Raw genomic sequence first — 23,865 nt, forward strand, 5'->3', positions numbered from 1 at the left:
TGTACTTTTTTTATTAGCTCTCACAATGTTCATTTTTATAACAAATCACTCCATTTCCATACAAAACTGTACATCTTAAATAAAGTAACAAATGAAATGTCCCCCCCCCACCCCCAACACACACACACACACTCACACACATAAAATTTAGGAAAATATCAATACAACTTTATTTTCTATGTCAACATGGAGGTGCTGGTAGTAGCAGTCATTTTAATTGGTCCAGGCAAACATTACGGTAGCTACCAGTCGCTGGAACGTATCATCAAAAGTTACAGCATGGTTTCTGAGGTATTCACTGAGTAAGTGGCTTTTCATACACACACACACACACGCATACACACACACACACAACCACATACACAACCACATACACACATACATCTCAGGCAAGCCCAGCACAAAAGGCAGACTGGGAACATCAAGGCCGACACAGAGCTGCATTTGTTGTGTAAAGTCTTATCCAGTTGGATAACAAGGCACAAGAACATCCTGGACTGATCCTAAGGCCAGCCTTGTATTTGTTGATCACAGGCCACAGTCGTGTGTTGCTATTGTTTGTAGGCAAATATCTGTAAAATGGAGGCACACACGATTATGACCCTATTTAGCAAAGTTTAGATCATCCCAACTCGCATAAAATTCCCACATTTGCTCTCAGATGCTTTACACGAGCACCGCAATCTTAACTTTTTTGCCTGAGAATGCAAACGATGCTTAATTAGCTCATGAAATCCGGTAGTGTGTGTCCCTCATTGTCACGGATCTGAGCAGGGAAGACGAGCGCTCACAAGGCCAGACCAAAGGAGAGTCTGAAGGCCATTTCTACGGGAACCTCTGCCACCGAGTCGTGGAAACACACGTAGAACTCCTGGGGGACGGGTTCCAGGAGCATCCGCCTGCAACACAGAGACAAAACGGACGAGACGGTGACTAAAGGAGAAGGCTTGCACTTTGTCAAGAATGGTGTAGTCATGTTAATTTCACATATTAAGATAAAGAGAGGGAAAAAAACAACAAATATTGACCCTTGATCCCTTTCTCTCTCTTTGTCTCTGTCTGCATTTCCCCATCTTTACATCCCCTCTTCCCCTCTGTCTCTCTTCTCTCTAATTTTCTGAAACTGGGAGCCTCTCCAACAGAAACAGAGCTCAGACAAAACCAAAGTACCATCAGTCAGTTCAACATGGGACAGTCTCCTTCCCTCCCCCCCTTTTAGCTAACACACTGTACAATGCCACCTATTCATTCCAGTCGTAACACAGGAGACTGAGGCTCTGCAGCCAAGCCCGCTGTAATGGATGTTATGGAAATAGCATTAGGTACTTTCAATCATGTGGACTCAGAGGACATCCCAAACTAAGAGTAAACACAGACAGAGAGGCTGCATATAGATCAAATTCTACTCTATACCGTATTTATTTACCTAGGGCACTGGAGGCACATGCTAATGTATGATTATTTATCTACTGGACGCTCTTGGACAAGGTATGTAATCAATCTCAAATACATGAGCAATATGGGAACCAAAGTCCAAAATCACAGAGGAAATAATAAGTAAGTTAATCATGTTAATCATGTTTTTTTTCCCAGTTAATTTTGTCCAGTTTCTGAGTTAAAAGTGGATGGCAACACTTTCACAGAAGCCTAATTTCTAGGATAAACACAAATTTCTAACATTTGTTGCAAAGTATCGATTCTCTAGAAAAAGTTCCTTTATTTTACATGAGATAAAAAGTTTAGGAGTGAACTTTTTATCTCATGTAAAAATAAAGGAATTTTTAAAGAGACATGGTGTGCGGCAAGAATCAATACATTGCAACAGTGGTTTTTCCTGCACTTGCCAGCACCTTGAAGCATTAGCATGACCAAAATACTGTAAATTTATCTTCAATATATTCTAATTGAATTCAAATTCTTGACTATATCCTATTTGTTGCTGCAATGACCCAATTTCGCCAAAGGGATCATTTAAGTTTCATCTTATCTTATGCTCTACCTACTGAACCATGACCCCATGACCCAGGTAATAACAAAGAACCAGCAGTAATAATACTTAACACGTTTAAAAAGTGGTTAAAAGGTGCTCAATGAGCGCCCAGAGGTAGTTGAATGGTTCCCTGCTTCTGGAGCCACGTGTGTAAAATAAATAAGTCAATAAAGACATTTAAGGTGCTGCTCTTTTCTTTTAAAAACAGTCCTCACTGAAGGGGAAGTGGACCTACCCTATGACCCAGTACGTCATGGTGGGAGCGGGTTTCCTCTGGTCGGTCCAGTTCTCAGGTTTACACTGGAACAGAACCCCATGTTCCTTCACCGGGCCGAGACCCCGGCTGCTCTGGGGCCTGTCCGCCCCCCGACGGCCCTGCAGGAGAGAAAATCAGGATCAGGATCGCAATAACAATCACTTGATTCAGTGAGGACAATAATGTATACAATGTTGAATTAGCTTTCTAGGTAAAGGAGAAGGGTGAAGGGTTCCAAAGAGGCAAAATACTATAATACTATAAAATTTAGGGGAGGGGAACCACTTCTAATGCAAAAATGCTAACAGTCGACAAGAACCCTGGTCCTCCAGCTGAAGGGCAGACTCCCTATCAGGCTGAAAAACATACGGCATATCTAACATTATAAACTGAAACCCACCCTGGGCGGCAGGCTCTGCTGGAAGGCGGCCCGTATGGAGAGGCAGCAGTGGTGGAAGTTGCGGATGAGCTGTGGGTGGATGGAGCCGCTGAGCTGGGCCACCTCTCTGTGTGTGGGAGCGATGAAGATCCCCTGCACAGTTTCCATCATGACGTAGTGGAACAGGGTGTTCTCAGCACCTGAAGTTAGTCTGACACACAGACGACAGAGAGATTAGAGTTACAGTGTGGTTTGGTGATTTTATAATGAAGGCTTAGTTGAGAAAATGTTTTGAAGTTTCTTTTTGTGAGTTTTAGCCAAGTAGTAGAAGAAGTCTTTAAGATAAACAAATTAATTCTGAGTGAAACTGGAATAAATGGATGACTGACTGAATGAATGAATGAATGAATAAGTGAAAAGGAATTTTTCCCATCACCCACTTCATGGTGTTATACATCTCCTCTGTCTCCCGCTCAGTCAGGATCTTCTTCAGGGTGCCCAGGTAGAATGGGTTGGGGTGCTTCATCCTGGGGATCTGATGTCAAAGTACATAATGAGCAAGAGTCAAAACATTACAATGCATTACAGCATAATAATAAGCACTATAATGAGTGCAGCTCCAGAATTGTAGTATTAGGATCTAATTAATAATTCAAACCTCAGCTAACAACATAAGCTCTGTCTGAAACAGCAGAGGAAGGCCGTACCTTGAAGAGGCCTCCACTGCCTCCACTCCCATCAGACCCTCCAGACCCCAGCGAGTCCCGTCGCCCCCCCAGCTTCCTAGCCGAGTCCGGGGTGGAGTGTGGACTGAGGCCCGGAGCCAACGACGACCCGGACCCCGACCCGCCGTCCGCCTGCCCCTCGCTCCCGCTGTCCGACAGGCTCCTCTGGGGGCTGGACCTCCGGGCCTTCTCCCCAAACAGGCTGCGGCCCCTGGAGCCCGCCGAGGAGCCTTTAACCGCCCCGGCGAGCTTGCTGAGGACGGGGGAGGAGGAGGCCAGGCTGTCCAGACGGTCGCGGGCCGTGGCGGCGGGGAGGAACCAATCGGCACAGGACAGGCAGGGGGCTGGTGGAGCGTTCAGACGCTCCTCCATACCCGCCTCTAACACCTCCAACTGCAGCAGGGTGGCCTTCACCTGGGGGTCAGGACATAACTGTGTATCAGATGGATGTGTATAACTGATGTACAGGCTTTTAACATTCAGCAGTGTGGGAAATTAACTTTTTGGTTTATCTCACAGTGGTGGGTAAAGGGGAAAAAAATGTAACTGCCAAGAATATTTTTTATGGGCCAATATATATATACATTTTTCATAAAAATATGCCACCCTACATGTATATAATGGTATAAAATCAGGCACTGTGTGTTAATTTATAACATATAACTCACTTGCTTATACAGTAGATCAAGCTTGTAATTCATCATGAAATGCAACAGAATTAAAATTACAAGAGAGCATTTTGAATGTTTGCACATGGTCCGAGACAGCGTACAGTGGTCAGACAAAGACACATTTTACTGGCATTTTGCGCTTGGTAGGTGTTAATTTCGGCCCCTGCATTCAGTCTGTATCTTTTCATATACGATAAATATAGATTTGTAATATCTACCGTGCTTCTTGGTTGCAAAGGTAATCACACTATGGGATAAATAAAGCAGGAACTTGAACTTCTTTTCCATGTAGAGGTGTAATACTGTTTGTATGTTAGAAAACTCAACAAAGTGACATGGTTCACCTGGTCTACGTAAACACAATCCGGTCCCGGTGAGCCCAAAGCTGGGGAGGCACAGCCACCTGCTTCCAACAGCACACACTGCATGAAGTGCCTCTAGGTGGGGAGAGATGGAGAAATACAAGCAGAGAAAAACTATTTGTATAATGGATGTAATCGGGGGGTTACAGACAGACGTGGACAGCAGGAAGGAGAGTACTGTTCATGGGGGTAGAGAAGAAGAAGAAGCACTCCTAACAAACTGTATCACAGTTTGTTTGGTAGAAGGAGAGACCTGTCTTTTCAGGCGGTCTTGGTGTGATTATTTGGTGCCACCCGAGTTCAAATGGCATCGTTACTGCCCAAACAAACCACTGTAGTAAACTGTCCAGAGTTTGGATATACCGCTCCAAACTAAGAAAACGACTGATTAATGTCTAAGAGAACTAAGAACTAATAAGCACTTTACAACAACAACAACCATTCTTATACGAATGTGAAACAGGTTGCTGCTGAAAAACAGCACGCATGCTCAGCAAGCTTCCCCTGGATAAATAAAGGATCAAATAAATGAATTTAATGAACAGTGTGATCGTGGATGATTCCCCTCCTTACCAGCCCGACTATGAGGAGGAAGTGTCGCCCGTGCGGCTGGCTGTAGCCCGGCGCTGAGCTGCCGCTGTGCTCTCTCTGCTGCGCTCGGTGTTGGGGAAACACCTCTCTCCAGATGACCAGCTGACCCACCCGCTGCTCAGAGGCCAGCGGCAGCAGGCAGTAGTGCTGGCAGTACAGGCACACGTCCAGCAGGTCTTCCTTAGGCAGGTGGTTAGCTATCAGGTAGGCCTGGGAGTGGGGGGGTATTTAATGATATTTAATTAGATGGGGGAACAAGAACATATCAAGGGCTTGGAGCCAGAAGCCTGTAAATAGCACTTTGGGTGAAAATTTGTGTTACAGAGCCTAATAAAGGTCTTGATGAAATCTAGCGAGCATCAAAAGCACTTTTTGGGCCATTTTGTTGATTCATTGATTAATTCATATTAATTTTGGCTTTCCTGTTAAGTAAGTTAAAGCCTACTTTATTATTAATGTTACTTACCTACAGTATCTTTCTTTCTTTTTTAATGTCATTTTACCTGACAAATTATGTGTTTTTTATGTTGTATGTGAAGCACATTGAATTTGCCTTGTGTATGAAATGTGCTATATAAATAAAGTTTGCCTTGCCTACTTATGCCCCTCTAGCTTCAAGACACAATTATCTCTATCTATATGAAACAAACCACTTTCCTTAAACAAACAGGTGATATTCTCAAAATGAAATGTAGTTTCAACAGTGTCACACCTTCCATATGACGAGCACACGATACAGTCTCGTGCTCAACTGACCCCCTTCTCCCTTTTCTATCTTATTAATATTTTAACAGAGAGTAGTTGGGCTGATGATCTGTCACAGAGTCAGAGAATAGGCCCATCATGTTATCTGGTGTGAAAGCCCATCTATATAATCACTTTTAACTCGTCTTTCATTGTTGCCATTTAAGGGTATCTGTCTGGGAGGGGAGGGGAGGGGTTAAGGTTCAGGGAACAAGTGTGAATATGAGAAGGAGAGATATGTGACACTGAGGCACATGTGTGTGTCTGTGTGTGTGTGTGTGTGTTGGGTGTATACAAGGTAGATACTTACCTTGTAGAACAGACAGGAGCCAAGAGTTACATACAGACGCCTCAAGCCAAAAAAGTCCTCTGACTGCAAGACAAGATAAGGACATGAATGACGGACGGAGGGAGGGAGGGAGGGAGTAGTGGGACCAGGTGAGGAAGAAGGGTAAAAAATACTTGACTGACGCTGCTAAAGGTTTGATTTTTACTATCAAAGTGAATGTAGAGATAAACTGTTATATGAGGTTATAAAGATATAGTAGGAAATGTAAAGTGTAATTCCAAAATGTTATACATCCATTCCAGAAAACGACTTTTACTTAATATTTATTGCTCAGCTTTTCAAAAAGGTCACTCTTTTGTAAGAATAGGCCTTAAAATTGCCAACATCCTCCAAGAATTTTCCATAATGAGTTTTACTTTCATGCTAGAGCTCATTTTCTTAGAGGTTAGACATTATTCAAATAATGGGTATCTATCTCATTTCAGAATAAACTGAAGACAAAAAACAGATGAAAAAGGAGTAAAGTCAAAGACTCGATGAAGCTCCTCTTAATAATAATAATTTGAAAACTCAAGGTCTTGGTCTTCTTTTTCCACTAAACTGCTTCCTGCTTCAATAATCCCCGGCTCTCGTTTTGTCTCAGCTGCTCTTTGTAATCAGTTACTGCTGCACGTACAAAGGACATCCCAGACCCCATTAGTTTCTCATTAAATATACACACACACAGCGTACACACACACACACACACACCCCTCCAGAAATAGCCTAACCTTCTCCTCTTCGCCCTGCTGAGGCTAGAAGACAGATGGTGTCTCAGCTAACATGTATGTGCGCTCATCTAATAAGCACCAGGACCAGGGATCATAACGTCACAGGAAACATTTATTTAAAAAGCTACTTATTTGTGATTGCTTCTTTCTATGGTGACATTTTAGCTGCAAACATCCATCCCTAATAGGAATCTCAGGTTGTATATGTGCTCCATTTTCGATCTTCTAGGTAGCATCATTTTAGATTTAGAACTACTGTATATGCTATAGAGACAGCAGCACTGTAGAACCCTTTAAGTAATGTTTAAGTAATCTGTTCTCTGTAAAAGTGCCTAACTGACAGCATGATTTCACCAAGTCTTACCATTTCTCCAAAATCTGAAGACTCAAAATCAGACAGAACAGTATCCACCTCCATCTGTGGACAGAGAAACCAAATTAAAAACTCAACAACCTTTGTATTATTAGCAAGACGAAGGCACTACATGTTTGAAGTCTGGCATGTTCTCTTTGTTGTAGTCTAATTTATATGCTGTTCTTTGCTGCTGCAACGACCCAATATCCAGACGGGGTTCATTAAAGTTTCATATCATCTCAACTCAGCAGGTGTCTGGGTGATACATAACGTGTCATTTTTAATGTCAGACACTAGAGGGCACCATAGGCATACACTCATGGCAACAAATGACACCACAAGTTAACCAACTTAACCAACTACCAACTAGTTCGTATAGGAGCTATAACTTCAGAAAATGTTACTTATTTTTGTCGTTATATTTGCTAGTTTCATTACAAAATTAAATCTCCAATTCTTAGTCTTTTCCCAATCTGCGCACACACACAGACACACACACAGACACACACCTTGATTTCAGGAGGCAGCGTGAGCCATCGGACCGCCGGCAGTCCGTCGAGGAAAAGGGTCCCTGAGATGTCGGGGGGCGGGGCTGAGGAGCTGTCCGTCAAGCGGGACGGCTGGATGAGCTGCTGGAAGAACAGGCAGAAGAAGTGGTCCAATCTGGGAGCGTGGTCCGCCTTGCAGAACGCACTGGAGGAGGACACGATGGATTTAAAGTTTGGTTGACAAGTGGGTGCCACGAAACACACACACACACAGGAGAAATGCATAGAATTTGGAAAGAAAGGAAAGAAGAGAAAGATGCTTGAGAGCAAGGGAGAGGGGGAAAGAGAGAATGAGACAATGAATACTGTGTTAAAACCAGGTGGGAATTGCCTTCAGCTTCGATTTGGTAGAACATACTATTTATATTGCAGTATATTTTGCATTTAGCATCACAAGTGACAGCCAGAGACGGGAGCCTCCAGCCCCTCGACTCAACCGGGGAAAAACAGCTCTCTCAGCAGGAGTATAGGAAAACTGCAGCACAACCAACCAACCAACCTGTCTAAGGAGCCGTACATCACTTTTAGTGTCCGGACTACGCCTCCCACCACCGTCTGGAGATACAGCAGTGGGACCCTGGAGGGAAATGGAAAAAAAAGTCAGACACAGATCTGGATAAACTTCAGATTCTGCAGATCTACTGTTGATCAAATATTTTGACTAGCGGCCAAGGGGCTGTACAGGAAAAACGTTCCATAAAAACACTCTTTTCCTACATGTGAGTTTCCCTGAAGAATCAATTCATGAAGTTTTAAGTAAAGAACGAGACGGTTCCTCAACTGAGAGGATTAGCAGAGTTGACCTGGCTGCTAAGAATGAAAAGATGCTGAACAGGATTCTTCGGCATCCATTTTACAAGCAAACGCTCCTTAAAAATATATTCCATCCCAGCAAGCGAAGAGAAAAAGAAGCACATGTGCAACTTGAGACTGAAAAAAAAAGGGACGGTCCTTTTCAATTATTTTTACAGATCGTGCTCTTAAAATTGTTCCTGTGCTCCGACATATTTTCAGTCTTGGAGCTCACGTAGCGCTCGGAAAAAATGTCACCAAAGACACAAGCCTATTGACGACATTTGATAATGTGATTAGGTGATTGGGAACGATTCCAACCCACAAAAAGTCATTTTAAACTTGGCGAGCCAAAAGCTGGTACATAATTTAAAACATTGCAACGTTGTATTTTGGGCTGATATCAAATGCACGTTAGTCTGCACCCTGGTATTCAAAAATTAAAACCTGAAGACCTGCTGTCAAATCTTCTACACCTTCCATATGGAATTGACTCTCGCGGTGTGATATGTAAGCAGCACGTTGGGTATGTGTGTCTGTATTTGATCTCTCTGTTCTCCACTTCTCAGTTGGCAGAGGCTGCAGTTCAAATGAAACGTTGTGGAGCTACCATATGCCGCTGTGTAGCGTGTGTGTGCGTTTGATGCTGCCTCCCTCTACCTCTCAGCGGGCAGGCCGATGACCAACAGGTTGTTGCTCTCCTTCCAGTAGCCCACATGCACCAGATGCTTCCCCAGCAGGAGAGACGAACTGAGGGAGGAGAAGCAGAGCACAGGAGGAAAAAGGGGGAAAAGGTGAGGTGTGTGTGTGTGGAAAAATGGAGAGGAGAGATAAACAGATCGACAGAGTCCAAGGAAAAGTGGCAGGTAGAACGAAGGAGAGAGAAAAAGGGGGTGAGCATAAATTCAGCATCGGTGTTGGACTCTAAAAATGTCCTAAATGGAGGTTAAAGGTGCTATTTGTAGCATTTTAACATCAATAAATCATTACTACCAATTCTGAGACATTAGTATTATTACTATAAACAATCAAGACCACTGCAGAAGAAGATTGGAGGCCTCTACTGTCTGAATTTACACTGCATTTTACATTGTGCTGCGTTGCTTTACAGCACAAAACAGCTGTTCCTCCAACACAAACAGAGCTAAAGTTTCAGAGTTTCTCACAATGGCAGACGGTGGAAGAAAATCACTTCCAACATGTTTATCCTCCTCAGTAAAGCAAAAGAGAAAACTTCTGACTGGAGAGGCAAAGATGCTCTTTACGACAGCAAGTTATGAGGTTTATGGGAAATGTGGTCTTCATTTCGAGAAACAGCACTAACAATACCATTGGCGTGAGACAGAGGCTACCAATCATCTCAACCATGGTCTCATTTGACGATGGTAAAGCGTAGTTGTATTGACATTTTCAGTTTATATTTTTATGCCGCCTCAGTCACCTGATGATCCGTCCCCCTGTGACATTTTCCAGCATGTCACACAGAGTGAGGAAGATCCCCCTCACTCCTTTCAGCTGGCCGGACGCTTCAGACACTGGGTACTGGTACAGGATCTCCTGCTGCAGACACACACACACACACACACACACACACACACACACACACACACACACACAGCAGAGTTTGTATTATCTGGTAAGTGTTGCTCTGTGGCTTGTGCAAATTATAGTCTAGACAATATGTACAGGAGAAAAAAAAGAATCACCGGTTAGCCTAGAGCTGGATGGAGAGTTGCATGTGTAAATGGGTCGTGAAACTCATCATCAGATAAATGTCGGAAAAAATCTGAAAACAAATTGTCTCCAGAGTGCATCCCTCCTCTAAACTATTAGCAATGATTACTATAACAGTAGAGAATGAACGGACGAGCCCCTGCATGGTACACTGTTCTGTCGTGCAAACAATGTTTATTTTCACATTTAAGCTCCAACTGGTTCTTATTTAGGAATAAACAAAAAAATGGCATTTTCAAATATGATATTAATAAAGAAAAGAATTCAGAAAACAGGCATGGCATTAGACAGACTCTTATCTGCACATCAGGAACTGGCTGTGTTTGTATGTGTGTGGCTATCTCTGTCTTCACATTTGCCAAATTCATCTTGTTGTGCAAGGCATATCTGTATCATATTAGAGTCATACAGAGTCTTTTGTTGGATTTTCAACAGTATAAAACCATATCTTGATTGTGTTGTTACATATCTATTGTACTATCATTGAAATACTGACAATTTCTTCCTGCAATCGGTAATTCTTCAGGACAACCATGCCACAGAAAAAACACTTAGCCCAAACTGTTGAGCGCAGTCTGTTAGAGAGAAAAGAGAAAGTGCTCGGGGCAGATTCAGTGTATTGTTTGTGATATTAGTATTCCTCCCTGCAGGCTGCGGACTTTGAAGGACGCAGGGTGGAGGAGAGCTGTTGAGCGGATCAGAAGACGGAGCGGTGGGTGAGGGGATGAAAACCTTGAATGAACGGGGCCCTTATAGCCTTGGCAACCAGAACAAAGGCCCAAGCAGCTGCCTATGGAAGATATTCACCTTGGGGTCAAAGCCATGCACAGGCACCCACGCTAAAGTCTGTGCGTGCCGTTGGAGGCCAACATTAAATCTCTGACGACCAAGCAAGCCAGCAAAAACACTTAATTCCTCTCAACTATTTCTTCTGTGTACGGACAGGCGCGCAAGGCAAAAAAAATACTCAGATTACAAAATGAACACACAGCTAAAACTCAAAAATACCCCCGCTGAACCTCTCCCAATTTCTGCTACCCTGCAATCAAGGGACTAAAAAATCAAAGTCAGAGTTTAGCGGGTTCCTGCGCAGCACTGTCATTTAGAAAATCAACCGCTGGCTGATGTGGCTCCAGACAACCCATACTCTATCTCCGCTGCCTGTGGGTCAAGATGAAGAAAAAAAATCTGGCTCGCTGAAACACAAAAAAAACAGAGCCGTAGAACCATGGAGTACAACCATAAAGAAAACATCAACCCTCCATTAGTCTTCCACAGGGAAAATGTGATCATAGTGTAGGAGGTGTTGGTCAGAAAAGAGCGTAGCTTGCCCCGCAGAGCAAGAAAACACAGCTTGGGATTAACACTTCACTACAAGGCGAGCTGACCTCTGACTGTGTCCTACCCTAAGGGATGAAAAATACATACACCGGCCTACAATTTATGGCACATGGATCCAATTAAAAGAGGAAATATGTTGTTTTGTTTATAGATGTAATGCTCAATACTACTGTTCTTCAGCCAAAGGAGCATGTGTTGATTCTCCTCGGGGAAGAATAAAGTTTATAGAATTGAAGTGACGGATCATTTATGGTCAGGAGTTGCGCTCGGGGCAGAGCTCCTCTACTTCTCTCCCCTCTTTTCTGTTTTCTGTTAGCAGCACCCGCAGGCGCTGGAAGCCGTCCAGATCAGTAGTTCTCTGAAGTGCCTGACTCACGTCAAAGGAACAGAAGGAGAGCCAGACTTTTTACTACTGGGCTTGGGATTTCCTCCACAACTAAGGTCATTTTTACACTCAATTATCGGAATACACCTTGTAAGTATATAGACAATTGACTCTTTTAGAAATAAATGAACAAGGTAGATGCGGCCAATTTTTTCAAAAGGCTCAGAGCTGGTCAGTAGAGTTCAATGCTTAAAATGCGACGTATTAAGGCTGCTCTTTTTTTGGGCTGCCTTTGACCACAAAGTCGTGATCAGGTTTCTCCAAGACCAAATTAAATTTCAAGAGGATGGAAAAATACATATTTCACATTATGCCCCTGCATCGGTTCTGGATGTCGTTCCCAGTGTTCATATTCTGTTTATTCTGTCTATTTTGTTTATGTTCCATTTATTATCAATATTTAAGCTTTATTTGCCCATTCTCAGCACCCATTGCACACCTGACCATCCCTCTCTGCGGCCCTTACCAAGATTTCTTCCTTTTTTAATTTTCCTTATGGGATATTCATGAGAGTTATTCCTTGTTCTCATTGAAGGTCTAATTGTGGTTAGAAGTAACTCTGACCTGCTGCCAAAACAGAGAAATTTTCCTTTTTGGACTTTTTTTTTAACTGACCTCCTCCTGCGGCGACGCCGAGTCCAGTTTGAGTGACAGGTACATGACGATGTGTGGGATGTGTCCTATGGACATCTGGAGTTCGGCCGTGTCCTCGCCCCACAGCAGGCGCACCAGCTGACTGACTGGTGGAGAAGCTTTCAGCCTGTGGATCGACGGAGAGTCTCCACCACCGACCCCCTCGACTGGACCCACCGTCTCCAAGGTCAGCCTCACCTGGAGGAGGCGGGAGGAGAGGGGGGGGGAGTAAAGTGAGAGAGAGAGAGGACATGGGAGAGAGATGGGTTTGTGAAAATCCAGCGATGGAAAGAGAGAGGGAAGAGGTGGAGAGGAGTCAGAGATGGTATGTGGTATGGGAAGGAGAATAAAGGAATAAGAAGAAGAGAGGAAAAAGGGGACAAAAGAGAGAGAGAGGATGTGGGAACAAAGAAATTCAGTTATCCAACTAGAACATCATCATGGTCACTCTGCCCGTTGTTCCCCCCCAACAGCACTCTTGTGTTTTCATTCATTTCAAACACTCTGGCTGCGGGTTTGGCTGAAAACAATAAGTCAAGGAGTCAGCGTGGCTCTGGATGATTATACTTGGCAAGGGACGGCAGGATTTTAACAGTGATCATGTGTCCATTTTCGGAAAATAGAGGTGTGTGCGTGTGTGCCATGCTTCCAAAGGAGGGGAAACTCCCATCATCACACGTTGATTCAGGAAAAGGTAGAAAAGTGAATAGTAGAATGGTAATCATCAGAGAGAAAGTGAGACTGACGTCCAGACCTAACCACAGCATAACAAATAGCAGGGATCGGTGTCTGTGTGTGCTTGTGTGTGTGTGTTTGCCTAAATTAAAACCAGACTGCTGCAAGCCCAAGACACAGTGGCAAGACAACAGACGGCCTATCTTCTCCCGTTCTCTGAAGCGTGCTGTACTTTTCCTTTCCATTCCACAGTACTGTATTTTATACTGCCATTCATAGAAAGTCACGGTGGAAACTGAAACAGCGCTGCATGGAAATCCAACATGCAGCCATGGAAACACATGCAGTCAAAACTCTGTGGTCTCTTGGTTAAAGAAGTCGGTCAAATTTACAAATAGGTATTGTACAATCAGGCTACATTAAATTATATCAAGTATAAGACTGTGTATAGGCAAAGACCTTACAGTAGATTCTGATACTATGGTCCATAAATACAAAACAATTATATGGTGTTATATATTCTGTATACACACACACACACACACACACACACACACAAACACCATATACAAATACATTTACTCAAACACATACACAAACACCTATATTGCTGAAACTTGCAGATAATTAATGAAAGTACAATTAAAAACAATACAATCAAAACAAATTTCTAACTAAGAAAGGCTGTACATTCCCTCACTTACACTAATGCACAGACAGTGTGCATTATAGAGACATAATCACAGCGTATCTGTTCACACATTGTGCTGACTCTGGGCTGAAGCCTGTCAGCACTAGAGGGGCCTGCTAAGGAGCTAGGTTGATGTTAATTGAAGTAAATCAGAACCAGAGTCCAGATGTGAGAAGCAGCAGCGGTAGCCTAAAGGTTAGTACAATGTGCTTGAGACGAGAAGGTCACCGGTTTGAATCCCTGGACTGGAAGGAATAATTGGTTCAGGGGTAGAGAATGAGCGCTCCCTTCCTTCAACAACCACCGTTAAAATGCCTTTGAGATAAAGCATCTAACCTCAACTGCTCCAGGTGTGAATGAATGTAAGTGTCAAGCTCAAAAATAGCATCTTTACCCAGATGAATAAAGGTTAAAGATGTGATAGTGTTCTCTATATTGTGGAGAGGTGTGTTTGTTCTACACAGGTACTCTCTCTGAACAATTAGCCATCGTTGAGTCTAAAAAGTTACAAACCTTACCTGACGCTGTCCAAACTAATGGTATAATAAAATTTAATGTAGTGAGTAATGTGTGAGTTGTGGCTAGAAATACAATTCATTTGGTTTCTGTGATATTATCAAACATTGCATCTTCAAAGCAATGCTGACATCAGACGCATTTTGGTTTCACTTCTACAAGGAACAATGTTATGTACTTCTGATGCAAGGGGAATACCCTAAAAAGAGAATAAAAGAGAATATCCAGAGTATTTTTTTTCTCTTATTGATACATTTAGACATTTAGAAAAGCTGAGAGGAAGACAGCAAGGGGGAGGCACAAGAGAGGTTCTGCTGGGATTTGTCCTTAATCCAACAGGGACACCTGTGGGTCCAAAGCTAGGTCTTAACCACTTCATTGTCATTGGACAACTAGGTTTTGGTGTTTCACTGTAACACAGAGTGTGAAATATCCCATTTATTGGATGCTTTTATCCAAGACACCTTACAGTGCCATGAGCGCATTCATTTTTTACACATGCAGTTTTTAGAATGAGAATCCAACCCCTAAACTTGGCATTGTGTCTTGCTCTAGCCGTTGAAATATACAAAAACAAACATATATGTTAAAGAAAGAAATTGTATCTTCTGATAGTTACCTTCCAAAAAGGTTGGTACTCTGTATTTTTCTAATCCCGCGATCACTCCCAGACTCCTCCTGGGCCTGTCAGCACCAACCGCAGACCACCGGCCGCTCCAGCAGGCGCCTAAATCTGGGCCTCCAGCCATTTTAGCCAATTTTAGGGGTATTATTAAAGAAGAGCCGGGTAGTGGTGAAACACCATGTGATGTACTTTTCAATTGGTAACTCTGACTGGCTCTCTCAGTCCTGAAACCAGGGAAGTGAGAGGCAACACAAATAAAAGTGGAAAAATGGTTTTTAAGCTACCGTATCCTCAGTTCTCCAACAGTCTTCAAGGATCTAAGAAATAGCTTTGCTGATTGGTCTGAGGGCATCAAGACATGTAAAATGGTAGAAAACTGCCAAAAAGGCAAACCCTAGGTTTTGGAAATCACTGGGTAAAGAGACTGAGTGGGCTAACTGCAGCACTTTCTCTCATCATAAATAATAAGGATGTGGTTAGACTGGAGTGTGCTCTCACTGGAATTCCAGTCTGTTGATGTCAGTCATTCAGTACTCACACACACACACACACACACACACACACACACACACACACACACACACACACGCACACACACACACACACACACAAGGAGAAACTGAACTGTAGCTCATTCAGCTATGAGGGTTAGCAAAGGGCATGGTGGACTGACTTTAATACTAATATTTGTTCCTCCCACATAATAGCCACTGTCTACGTTCCATCTGGGAGGGCTGGCACACAGAGCGCCACCCCCTACAACACACACACACACACACACACACACACACACACACACACACACACACACACACAAAACAATCATTCTGTCAGCAATACAACTCTATTTCAACTTTTTTCGAGAACCATCTCAGTGCCCAAGCCTTGTATTTTTCCAAAAAATCTCCCTCTCTCTTTCCCTACAATGTAATTTAGTTTCCGGCTACATCTTCTAATCAGCTGAGCTTTCAATCCCACAACGTAATTGTCGTCTTCCTGTGGCACAGAAAAAGAGTCGCACCGCAGTCCAGTCTCTCCGCCACGATCGCCACCACCCCCGTCCGCACTCTGTCATTTACAAATTCCTGCTTTTTTGACGGTCTGCTTTTTGGTGAAAATGGACATGACTGAGGCAGAGGCTCTGGATTTTTTAGCTGCCGATCAAAGGATAATTTCTCAGTAATTGACGGTTTTCTAATGTTGAACGGCGCTGACTGGTACTTTCTATACACATTTTCGCAGCTGAGAGGAACCAATGCATCGGAAAGCATCTTAATGTCTATATTCACTGTCCCAGTTGGCTGTGTACGACAAGCCAAGATTTTCAAGACCTAAATGCTACCTTATGGATTTGGGAAGCTAATCCAATATGGAAAAGACGTGTGTATTCCAAGAGTTAGGCAAAACACACTCACACTGTGGTCTTGATGTAAAGAAGGGCTCCGTCTTTTAGCAGAGATGATGTATAGTTTGTTTTAATGTGTGGTAGCAGGGACCATAACAATAGGTGGACTCCTGTACATACACAAGCTGCGTCTGAACATCTATTTGGTCTTGGAAGATCTCCGCACGCTCACCTGTGTCGGTCCTGGGATGCAGGAGAGAACCCGCTCGATGTTCTCCGAGGTCACGTCCACATCGTCCACTGCGACAAGCACATCACCTGCGCACAGCACAACACACAGAAAAAGAAAACGTGTCAGTAGCAGACCTGGGTCAAGCAGCATTCACAAATAATGCTGTATGTGTAGGGCTGCAACTAATGATTATTTTCGTTATCGATTAATCCATCGACTATTTTTTTGATTAATCGATGAATCATTTAGTCTGTAAAACGTCAAAAATAATGACAAATGCCTATCACATTACCAGAGCTCAAAGTGATTCTATTACTTACTTATTCTGACCAGCAGCCAAAAAACCACAAAGCACTAATTTCATAATGATTTTTTAAGGTGCAACCAGCAATTTTTTGGGGTATTTTTACTTGGTAATTGACTAAAACATTTAATTGATTATCAAAATTCTAATTATTGATTACTTTTATGTGAATCGGCTAATTGATTAATCAACTAATCATTTCAGCACTATGTTAGTGTATGTTTTAACCAGGGTGGAGTAGCAGATACAGGGTTTGCCACACAGTACTATAGAATGGATGTCAAAATTGTGGTAAGCACTTGAAAGCCTGTTTAGCGTACTATTCAGATAGAAAACTTACCTGACACTATCTGAACTGGCCTGATGCAGTGTTTATTTGCAAATACTTGACTCAGGTCTGCTCAGTAAATATAATATTGACTTGATGTTTCTAGTTAACTGGTTTATACATCCTCCCCCAACTAATCTAGCCATAAACAGCACTGTTCAGAATAATGTGACTCGTTAAAATAATGGCCATGTGCTTTTGGCCAATGCATTATAGGGATGGATGAACCGATGCTGACTTCACTGTCCAGTAAAGGGCTTCACCTGCTTGTGTGCAGAGAGGCACACCACCGTCTCTGTAACGGAGCTATTTCAGGTATTTAACCACTCTAATTGTTTAAGCATGTAGCATTGCTGTATAAAAGCCTCTCTAAACAGTAACTCATGTGGGTAGTCATTTGTGGTGAAGTACAATTGGCATTCCTCTGTCTGCTTGGAAGAACTGCCCAACGATTAGCCCAGATAGGAGAAAATCACTTCAGAGATGCCTAGCTTTCAAACACAAAGCAAAGGAGAATATTTAAAAAGCGTCTCAGAATCACTCCAAGGAATCGTGCTGAAAGGTTGACTGGGAATAAAGATAGCACCAGCTCAGAGTTAGACATGAGAGGTAAGTATCAAGCTTCCTACACACACTTTCAGCGAGGGGTAAAACTTCTCCTTTGAGAATGTATGACATTACGTTTTTTTACGACAGCACTGTATCTTGCGCTCATTGTGCTATTTTTCTCATAAGATGTCTCTATTCATTGAGTGTGAGTATGACTAGACCGTAATAATTTAGGCCCTTGCTTTGGAAGTGCTTTTGAGTGGTGGGGAGATGAATGAATCTGCGTGCTAGTGGAGGCACTGTGAGGGAAATCCAAGTTTGGGTTCATGACTCTACCCAAACAATGTTTCTTAAGATGCTTGTGTTTGTGTGTTCCCAACACATCCTTCCTCTCCCAGAGCGTGCATGTCGTTGCCTCATTGCCATTTTCTGTGAACTTAGGACAGCTCTCGAGCTCTGCTATATACTGGAGGAGATAGGTTCTTTTCTCCTTGTTAACAAGGTTGATAACATGTTTTTACTTATATCCCTAAAAGTGGGACCAAATTTGTTTTACAGGTAGTCAGGACCGATTTCCTACTCTGAGACACTTGATAAATATTGGCCCAAGAACTATTCATTGCTTGACCTTCTAAGGAATTGCCATACTGCATCAGTGACTGATGTATGGTAACTGATGCAGTATCAGTGGGCTAACTTCATATATCTGCATAAATTCAAACTGTTCGTGGTCTAGAAAATACTGTTACGCTAATTAATATTATCAACAGTTGAAATTCTGGTCTCACCAATCAAGATCTGGCCACACTTGATGGCTGGGCTGTTGGGAACCAATCCGTGAACAGTCAGCCTCTCCTCCCGTCGGCCCGCTGCAGGGTCTCCCTGGCCTCTGCTCCAGCCGGGGCGATGCACCACGCCCAGCAGAGCCTCCAGCAGGCCTCCTCTGTCAGAGAGAGGCGTTGACGAGCCTCCCAGGCGTTTAGGGTTGAGGTAGACACACACTTCCTTCAGCTGCTGCTGCTGAACCATCACACCCTGCCTCTGGCCTGCCTGGTTCTTCAAGATGGACGCCGGGGGTGACGACAACGAGGAGCTGTCTTTACCCCCATCCTTCCCTCCTCCTCTGCGCTGGGACGGCCGGCGTTTCCTCCTCAGGATCCTGGCCAGCCTCTTCAGCGTGGGCTCTCCCTTCGCCCGTGAACCGCAGCGCTGCTTCTTGTTTTGTTCTGTGATGATCTCTGCCTCCTTTTCGCTGAAACGAACATGATTGGTGGACACACCTTGATTGGCAGTGGCCTGGGCCAATGCGGCCTCCTCCTCGCCCTCGCTCAGCTCCAGGTAGAAGAGCTCGCCGTTCTTCTGGATGTCGTCCAGCCATTCTGGTTCCAAGTCACTGAGGGTAAACAAAGAGTACTGAAAGGTAGCTAGTAGCAGTATTAAACTGGGGGGAGAGGGTACAGTGTGTAGAGAAAGAGGCTGGTATGGTGGCTATTCAAGAGTGGTTCAACACAAGGGTTAGTAAATAAAAAGAGTGAAATTCAACTTTTGTCCTGATCATAAAGCACACACATTGCTATATTTACAATGTGTGCTACAATATCATTTTAATAGAACTAACTTCCCAGGCCAGTTTTATTTTCTAAGCATCCAATCTTCCTGTTTTCCAGCAAATGTATTTCAACTATGAATGACAAAAAAAAGAGGGAAACCCAAACACTCCAGCTTAGGGGGAGCAATGCCCCAGTTTTGTGGGGGGGGGGGGGGACGACAATTTTTTTCCCTTTTGGTCTCTCATAATTTAAACCTTTGGTGAACCTGTGGTAGGCAGCTCAGACACGACATCTATAAATTCACTGTGCGTGGCAAGAAGCATACAATTATTTATGAAGGTTAACCTCCCAAATTGAAAACATTTCCCCCATACTATGAAAAGCACAAAGGGAGGAGAGATGGAAACCTTGTGAAGGGGGGACACTCCCTCTTTCGCACAGCTATGGACTGGCTGGCTTTAACATGCACTTAAATTCACAAAACAAACATCTTTGGAGGAGTAAATTATATACACACACAGTCCATCCATTTCCTCAATACTACCACCAGTAAATAATTACTGTTTACACATCAGGTTACAGCTTCCTCTGTTGCCAAGCAGAGTGGCAACTTTCCTGTACTTTGGAGTAGCCTGTTCTCCCAGACTTCATCTCATACCATTTTTCACGATTTCAGGACTGGTTTTATATCAACAACTGCAAGTGTCAACTGATTTCTTTCTACGTTCAGAGTCAAATTAGCTTCTTACTCAGAGTAGTCGGAGCTGCTGTAACTTGATGATGTGGATTCACTATCACTGCCGTTGTCGTGCTCGGCACCATCCTCTCCTTTTTCCGTTTGACCGCGACGAACCGCAGTCTCGGTACCGTTTCTGGACGCCATTTTGTACCACTATTTTTATCCGCGCAATCGTGAAATACTTTTTTATAAAACCGCCAGGCTGGTAAGTTTCACGAAGATGAGCAGTGATATTCCCTCGCCATGTTTGTCTGTCCGCATACGGGTTCTACGGTTGTATCACGTGACGTTCATATCTCGACGTGATTGGCGGATGGTGCCGTTGCCCCTGACAACATAGAAGCTTTCTGAGCAGAGGATTCTTTCTGGCACGGGCAGAGTAGGAATGCGTGTCCGCTGCCATCCCGGTTGACTTGGCAGCTCGAGCTCTCATCCCGTTAAATAATGCAGCAAACAGACAAACAACACTACTAGAGCCTGTTCATCTTTTATCTAAAATAATCTACAAGTCCATTCACTCCTTCAGAAACAACACTAGTAATCCTTAAATTATTATAAACTCACTTATGAGTACAAAAAACATTATAAGTCCCTATAGGAATATTGTGATTTTTCGTTGAGGGTGCAATAACACCCTTGGATCCACTGAACCTTTATAGAAATCCACATACTCTGCACTTTTTGTTTTGCTGACCCCCTCCTCACCCCCCTTCAGACGTGCACGAGGTTTTTAAATCCCCTCCGGCATTCAACAAACTTGAGACAAAGTACCTCTGGTCAAACAAAAGCACATAACTCCTGGGTAAATGCGTAAAGACATACAAAAGACGTGCACTGTGCAGACATTTGTGCCATATACTGTCACTGGTGTACTAACCTGTAAAGAAGAACACTGCGAATAGAGTCGAAGTCCTCCAAATTCTTAGAGAATGATCCTCCATCTATAGATATGTTAAACATCATTTGTGCTTCATGTTTTTTGCAGGGACGAGTGCGTTCAGTAAGTATAATATATGTCCAGTTTTACGATTATGCAGACGCAACTTGAATTCCTAAACTCCAAGAGGTCCGAAAGATGATGAAACAAAAAAAAAAAAAAAAAAAAACATGCATAAAACAGTTTGTCCCCAGCCACGCGCACCGGACAAAATAAAAATTAATTCCTCTCCCCTGTCCTGGCCACAATGAATAGCAGGCTGAACTCCGTCTCCCAGACAAGAAAAAGTCCTCCTCCAATTTCTCACGTCAATCCCTGACACGGAGAAGTGAGCGGTTCCCCCCAAGGAGCTTTTGAAAGAGAGAAAGAAAGAAAGAAAGAAAGCGGTGGGACCTTTTCTTTTTTTGAGTTGTGAGTGTTTCTCCAGGCCAGCAGAGCGGATTCTGCCCCAGCGGTCTTCTTGGCAGGTGGAGTAAAAACCCGCCTACTACTTTTGAGCTCCCAGCAAAAAGCTCCGCAGACTGGACTGTAGTAAAGTTGTACTTTTTTTTTTAAACATTGTATATACGCCTAGGGAAATGATGTTTACTTGGGTTTTAAGTGCGTGTTTTTTTTAATCGCTGTAATATCCCTATAGGCACTTATAGTTTTGCTGTGATATTTGTATAGTATCCTTTTAAAATGTATTATTACAATATTATCTTTTAATAGCCTGCATGGATGCTGTGATATTTCCTATGGTATTGCTATAATATTCCGATAGGGAGGAACTTATAGTTTTGCTGTGGCATTTGTATAGTATCCTTCTAACATGTATTATAGGATTACTATGATATTATTAGTATCTGTATGGATGTCACTTCGATTATACGTTTCTTTACTCCTTTCAATTCCTTTCCCGTAATGACACGTTTTAGGTGTAACAACATATGAATTGAATTCCATTCAATACACTGTACCTCTGTTACAATGTAACACGTTAACTGTAACACAGAAGTAGTTATTGTCTATACAGAAGTTTTAACTGTCACGCAACTAAATACCACATAAACTAAGTGTTTATTTACCAGCATAGATTCAATTTTCTTTCAACATCAATAAACTACCACTCTGATCATACTCCTTCCCTCAATGTCCCCTAGGAGACAATGAACGGTCATCAAAAGCAGAGAGCATATGAACTAAATCAAGTCTCTCTACCCGCTTCGCGCTCAGAAAAGAGTATCACTATCTCGTCATCGTGGATAGCGAGACCAAACACTTTAGAAACACATTTCTCAAGTCAGAAACTATAGAAATGATCCCTGAAAGTATAGTCTTGCCGGAGAAACGTCACTCCCTCACTACTAGTATCTGGAGCCTAGGCTTCTGCCTCATGGTTGTTAGACCAAAGCCATATTGCACACAATTTATAGAGGAAATCATCACAGCCAAACGAAAATAAAAAGGATTCAATTGACGGCTATAAAATGTGGCAAATAGTAGAGATGTGTGTAACTGTTATTTGGAATATTACAATATTTTATAACGCACATCCATGCCCATTTCCCCATCTTCACATACATTAAAACATCAATATGCTGGGAATACAAAGCACAGCCTTGTTATGACAGTTATTCATATCATTAATGCCTTGATTACTTGTAAAATAGTTTACTAATTTACTTTATTCAAAATACCCAGAATGCTGTCTGGTGACATACCCCTCCTCTGTGTTTTTCATTGGTTACTGTAATGTTTCTGAGCATGTGGTAGCTTCATGTGAGGGCTAATGCTAACAACAACTGCAGTAAAACTCCTTCATGTGGAGCTAAGCGTTGAAGTGATCGACACGACATGTGGATTGGCTGAATGCTGGGGTTAAAATCTATAAATGAATTTGACACAACAATTGTGACATGCAGGAAAAGCGGAGAAAATCACATTTAAATGTTAATGGTAGCTAACTAGCATCAGCCCATCGCGTGCACCCATTATAGACGTCCGGCTAGAAACGAGATTTCTTATTAGTTCTGGTGTAAAATCGAGACAAGTTCCGCGTCTCAATTTTCACCACGATTCAAGTCCAAAAAATACAGCTGAAATATCTGAAAAATGTGGTTCTTCCTCGCTGCAGTGCATGAATGTCTTAATAGTTTTTTAAGTCTACTGCTCACACTGGGGTTTAGTTACTGACATACTGGTAATTATTACAAGATTATTGTGATACTCTATTGATCCCCAGAGGAGAAATTTGGCTTTGATTCGTTTCGCCCTCTTTCACATGGAGGTCAGAGTGGAGAGTCAGTTACAGATCAAAGACGCTGAAGCTGGTAGGAGTCAGTGTCTTGCTCAAGGACACTTCAGCAGCTTCTGGTTTAACCCCCTGAACTTAAATTTCCCCTTAAGTTGCTTCAAAGTTAGATACATTTTTTTTTTCAAAACTGTTATGACAATGTCATAAACATACAGTATCTGTTCATTTCAACACCTCATTGAAGCTACAGTATATCATGATGCTGATATTGAGTGAAATACTCAAAGCCAAGATGCCATTTTTTATGGCTGTATCGTTACATCAAATGGAAAATAATCTAGATGCGCTGTGCATCATTTTACACACATTACCAAAATGATACATTTTAGGTTTAATAACATATGAATAGTAGTCTGTACCATTCAATATAGACCTTTCATATGATACATGAGACAACAAACTATAAGCTTCCACGAAAGAGTTACATTGCATGTGTCATCTAATTAATCTAGTAATTTACACTACACAGTGAATGTAACACTATAGCTAAGACTTATAAATTCACTCCGCATA

General features: G+C 42.7%; 2 protein-coding genes and 1 non-coding gene across 3 annotated transcripts in view; all 3 read right to left on the minus strand.

The window, feature by feature from the left end:
- mfap3l (microfibril associated protein 3 like) overlaps positions 1-23,865 on the minus strand; it is a 63,756-nt gene that overhangs the window by 27,765 nt on the left and 12,126 nt on the right. The gene's annotated exons all lie outside the window — the stretch shown is intronic.
- Positions 56-21,128, minus strand: intu (inturned planar cell polarity protein). Its single transcript, XM_071918082.2, has 17 exons — positions 20,997-21,128; positions 18,619-19,223; positions 16,650-16,735; positions 12,548-12,763; positions 9,914-10,032; positions 9,133-9,222; positions 8,180-8,257; positions 7,642-7,825; positions 7,142-7,195; positions 6,029-6,091; positions 4,957-5,184; positions 4,366-4,458; positions 3,333-3,764; positions 3,066-3,160; positions 2,647-2,836; positions 2,226-2,365; positions 56-899 (listed from the first exon to the last, which is right to left on the minus strand). The coding sequence occupies exons 1-17, from the start codon at positions 21,080-21,082 to the stop codon at positions 788-790; spliced, it is 2,871 nt and encodes a 956-aa protein (XP_071774183.1). The 5' UTR covers positions 21,083-21,128; the 3' UTR covers positions 56-787.
- On the minus strand, positions 22,161-22,376 carry LOC139926369 (small nucleolar RNA U3). The gene has a single exon (XR_011785304.2). It is a non-coding gene; the product is annotated as a small nucleolar RNA U3 (small nucleolar RNA).

This window comes from Centroberyx gerrardi, chromosome 23, assembly GCF_048128805.1.
Source record: "Centroberyx gerrardi isolate f3 chromosome 23, fCenGer3.hap1.cur.20231027, whole genome shotgun sequence".
Classification (NCBI taxonomy): Eukaryota; Metazoa; Chordata; class Actinopteri; order Beryciformes; family Berycidae; genus Centroberyx; species Centroberyx gerrardi.

What these genes read in the sequence shown, in the direction of transcription:
- intu (XM_071918082.2), bottom strand. Translation starts at nt 21,082, where the DNA reads ATGATGTTTAACATATCTATAGATGGAGGATCATTCTCTAAGAATTTG. An exon ending in GTGTGGCCAGATCTTGATTG is followed by an intron (nt 16,736 to 18,618) that starts GTGAGACCAGAA and finishes TGCTGTGCGCAG; the next exon opens with GTGATGTGCTTGTCGCAGTG. An exon ending in ATGTACGGCTCCTTAGACAG is followed by an intron (nt 7,826 to 8,179) that starts GTTGGTTGGTTG and finishes GTCCTCCTCCAG; the next exon opens with TGCGTTCTGCAAGGCGGACC.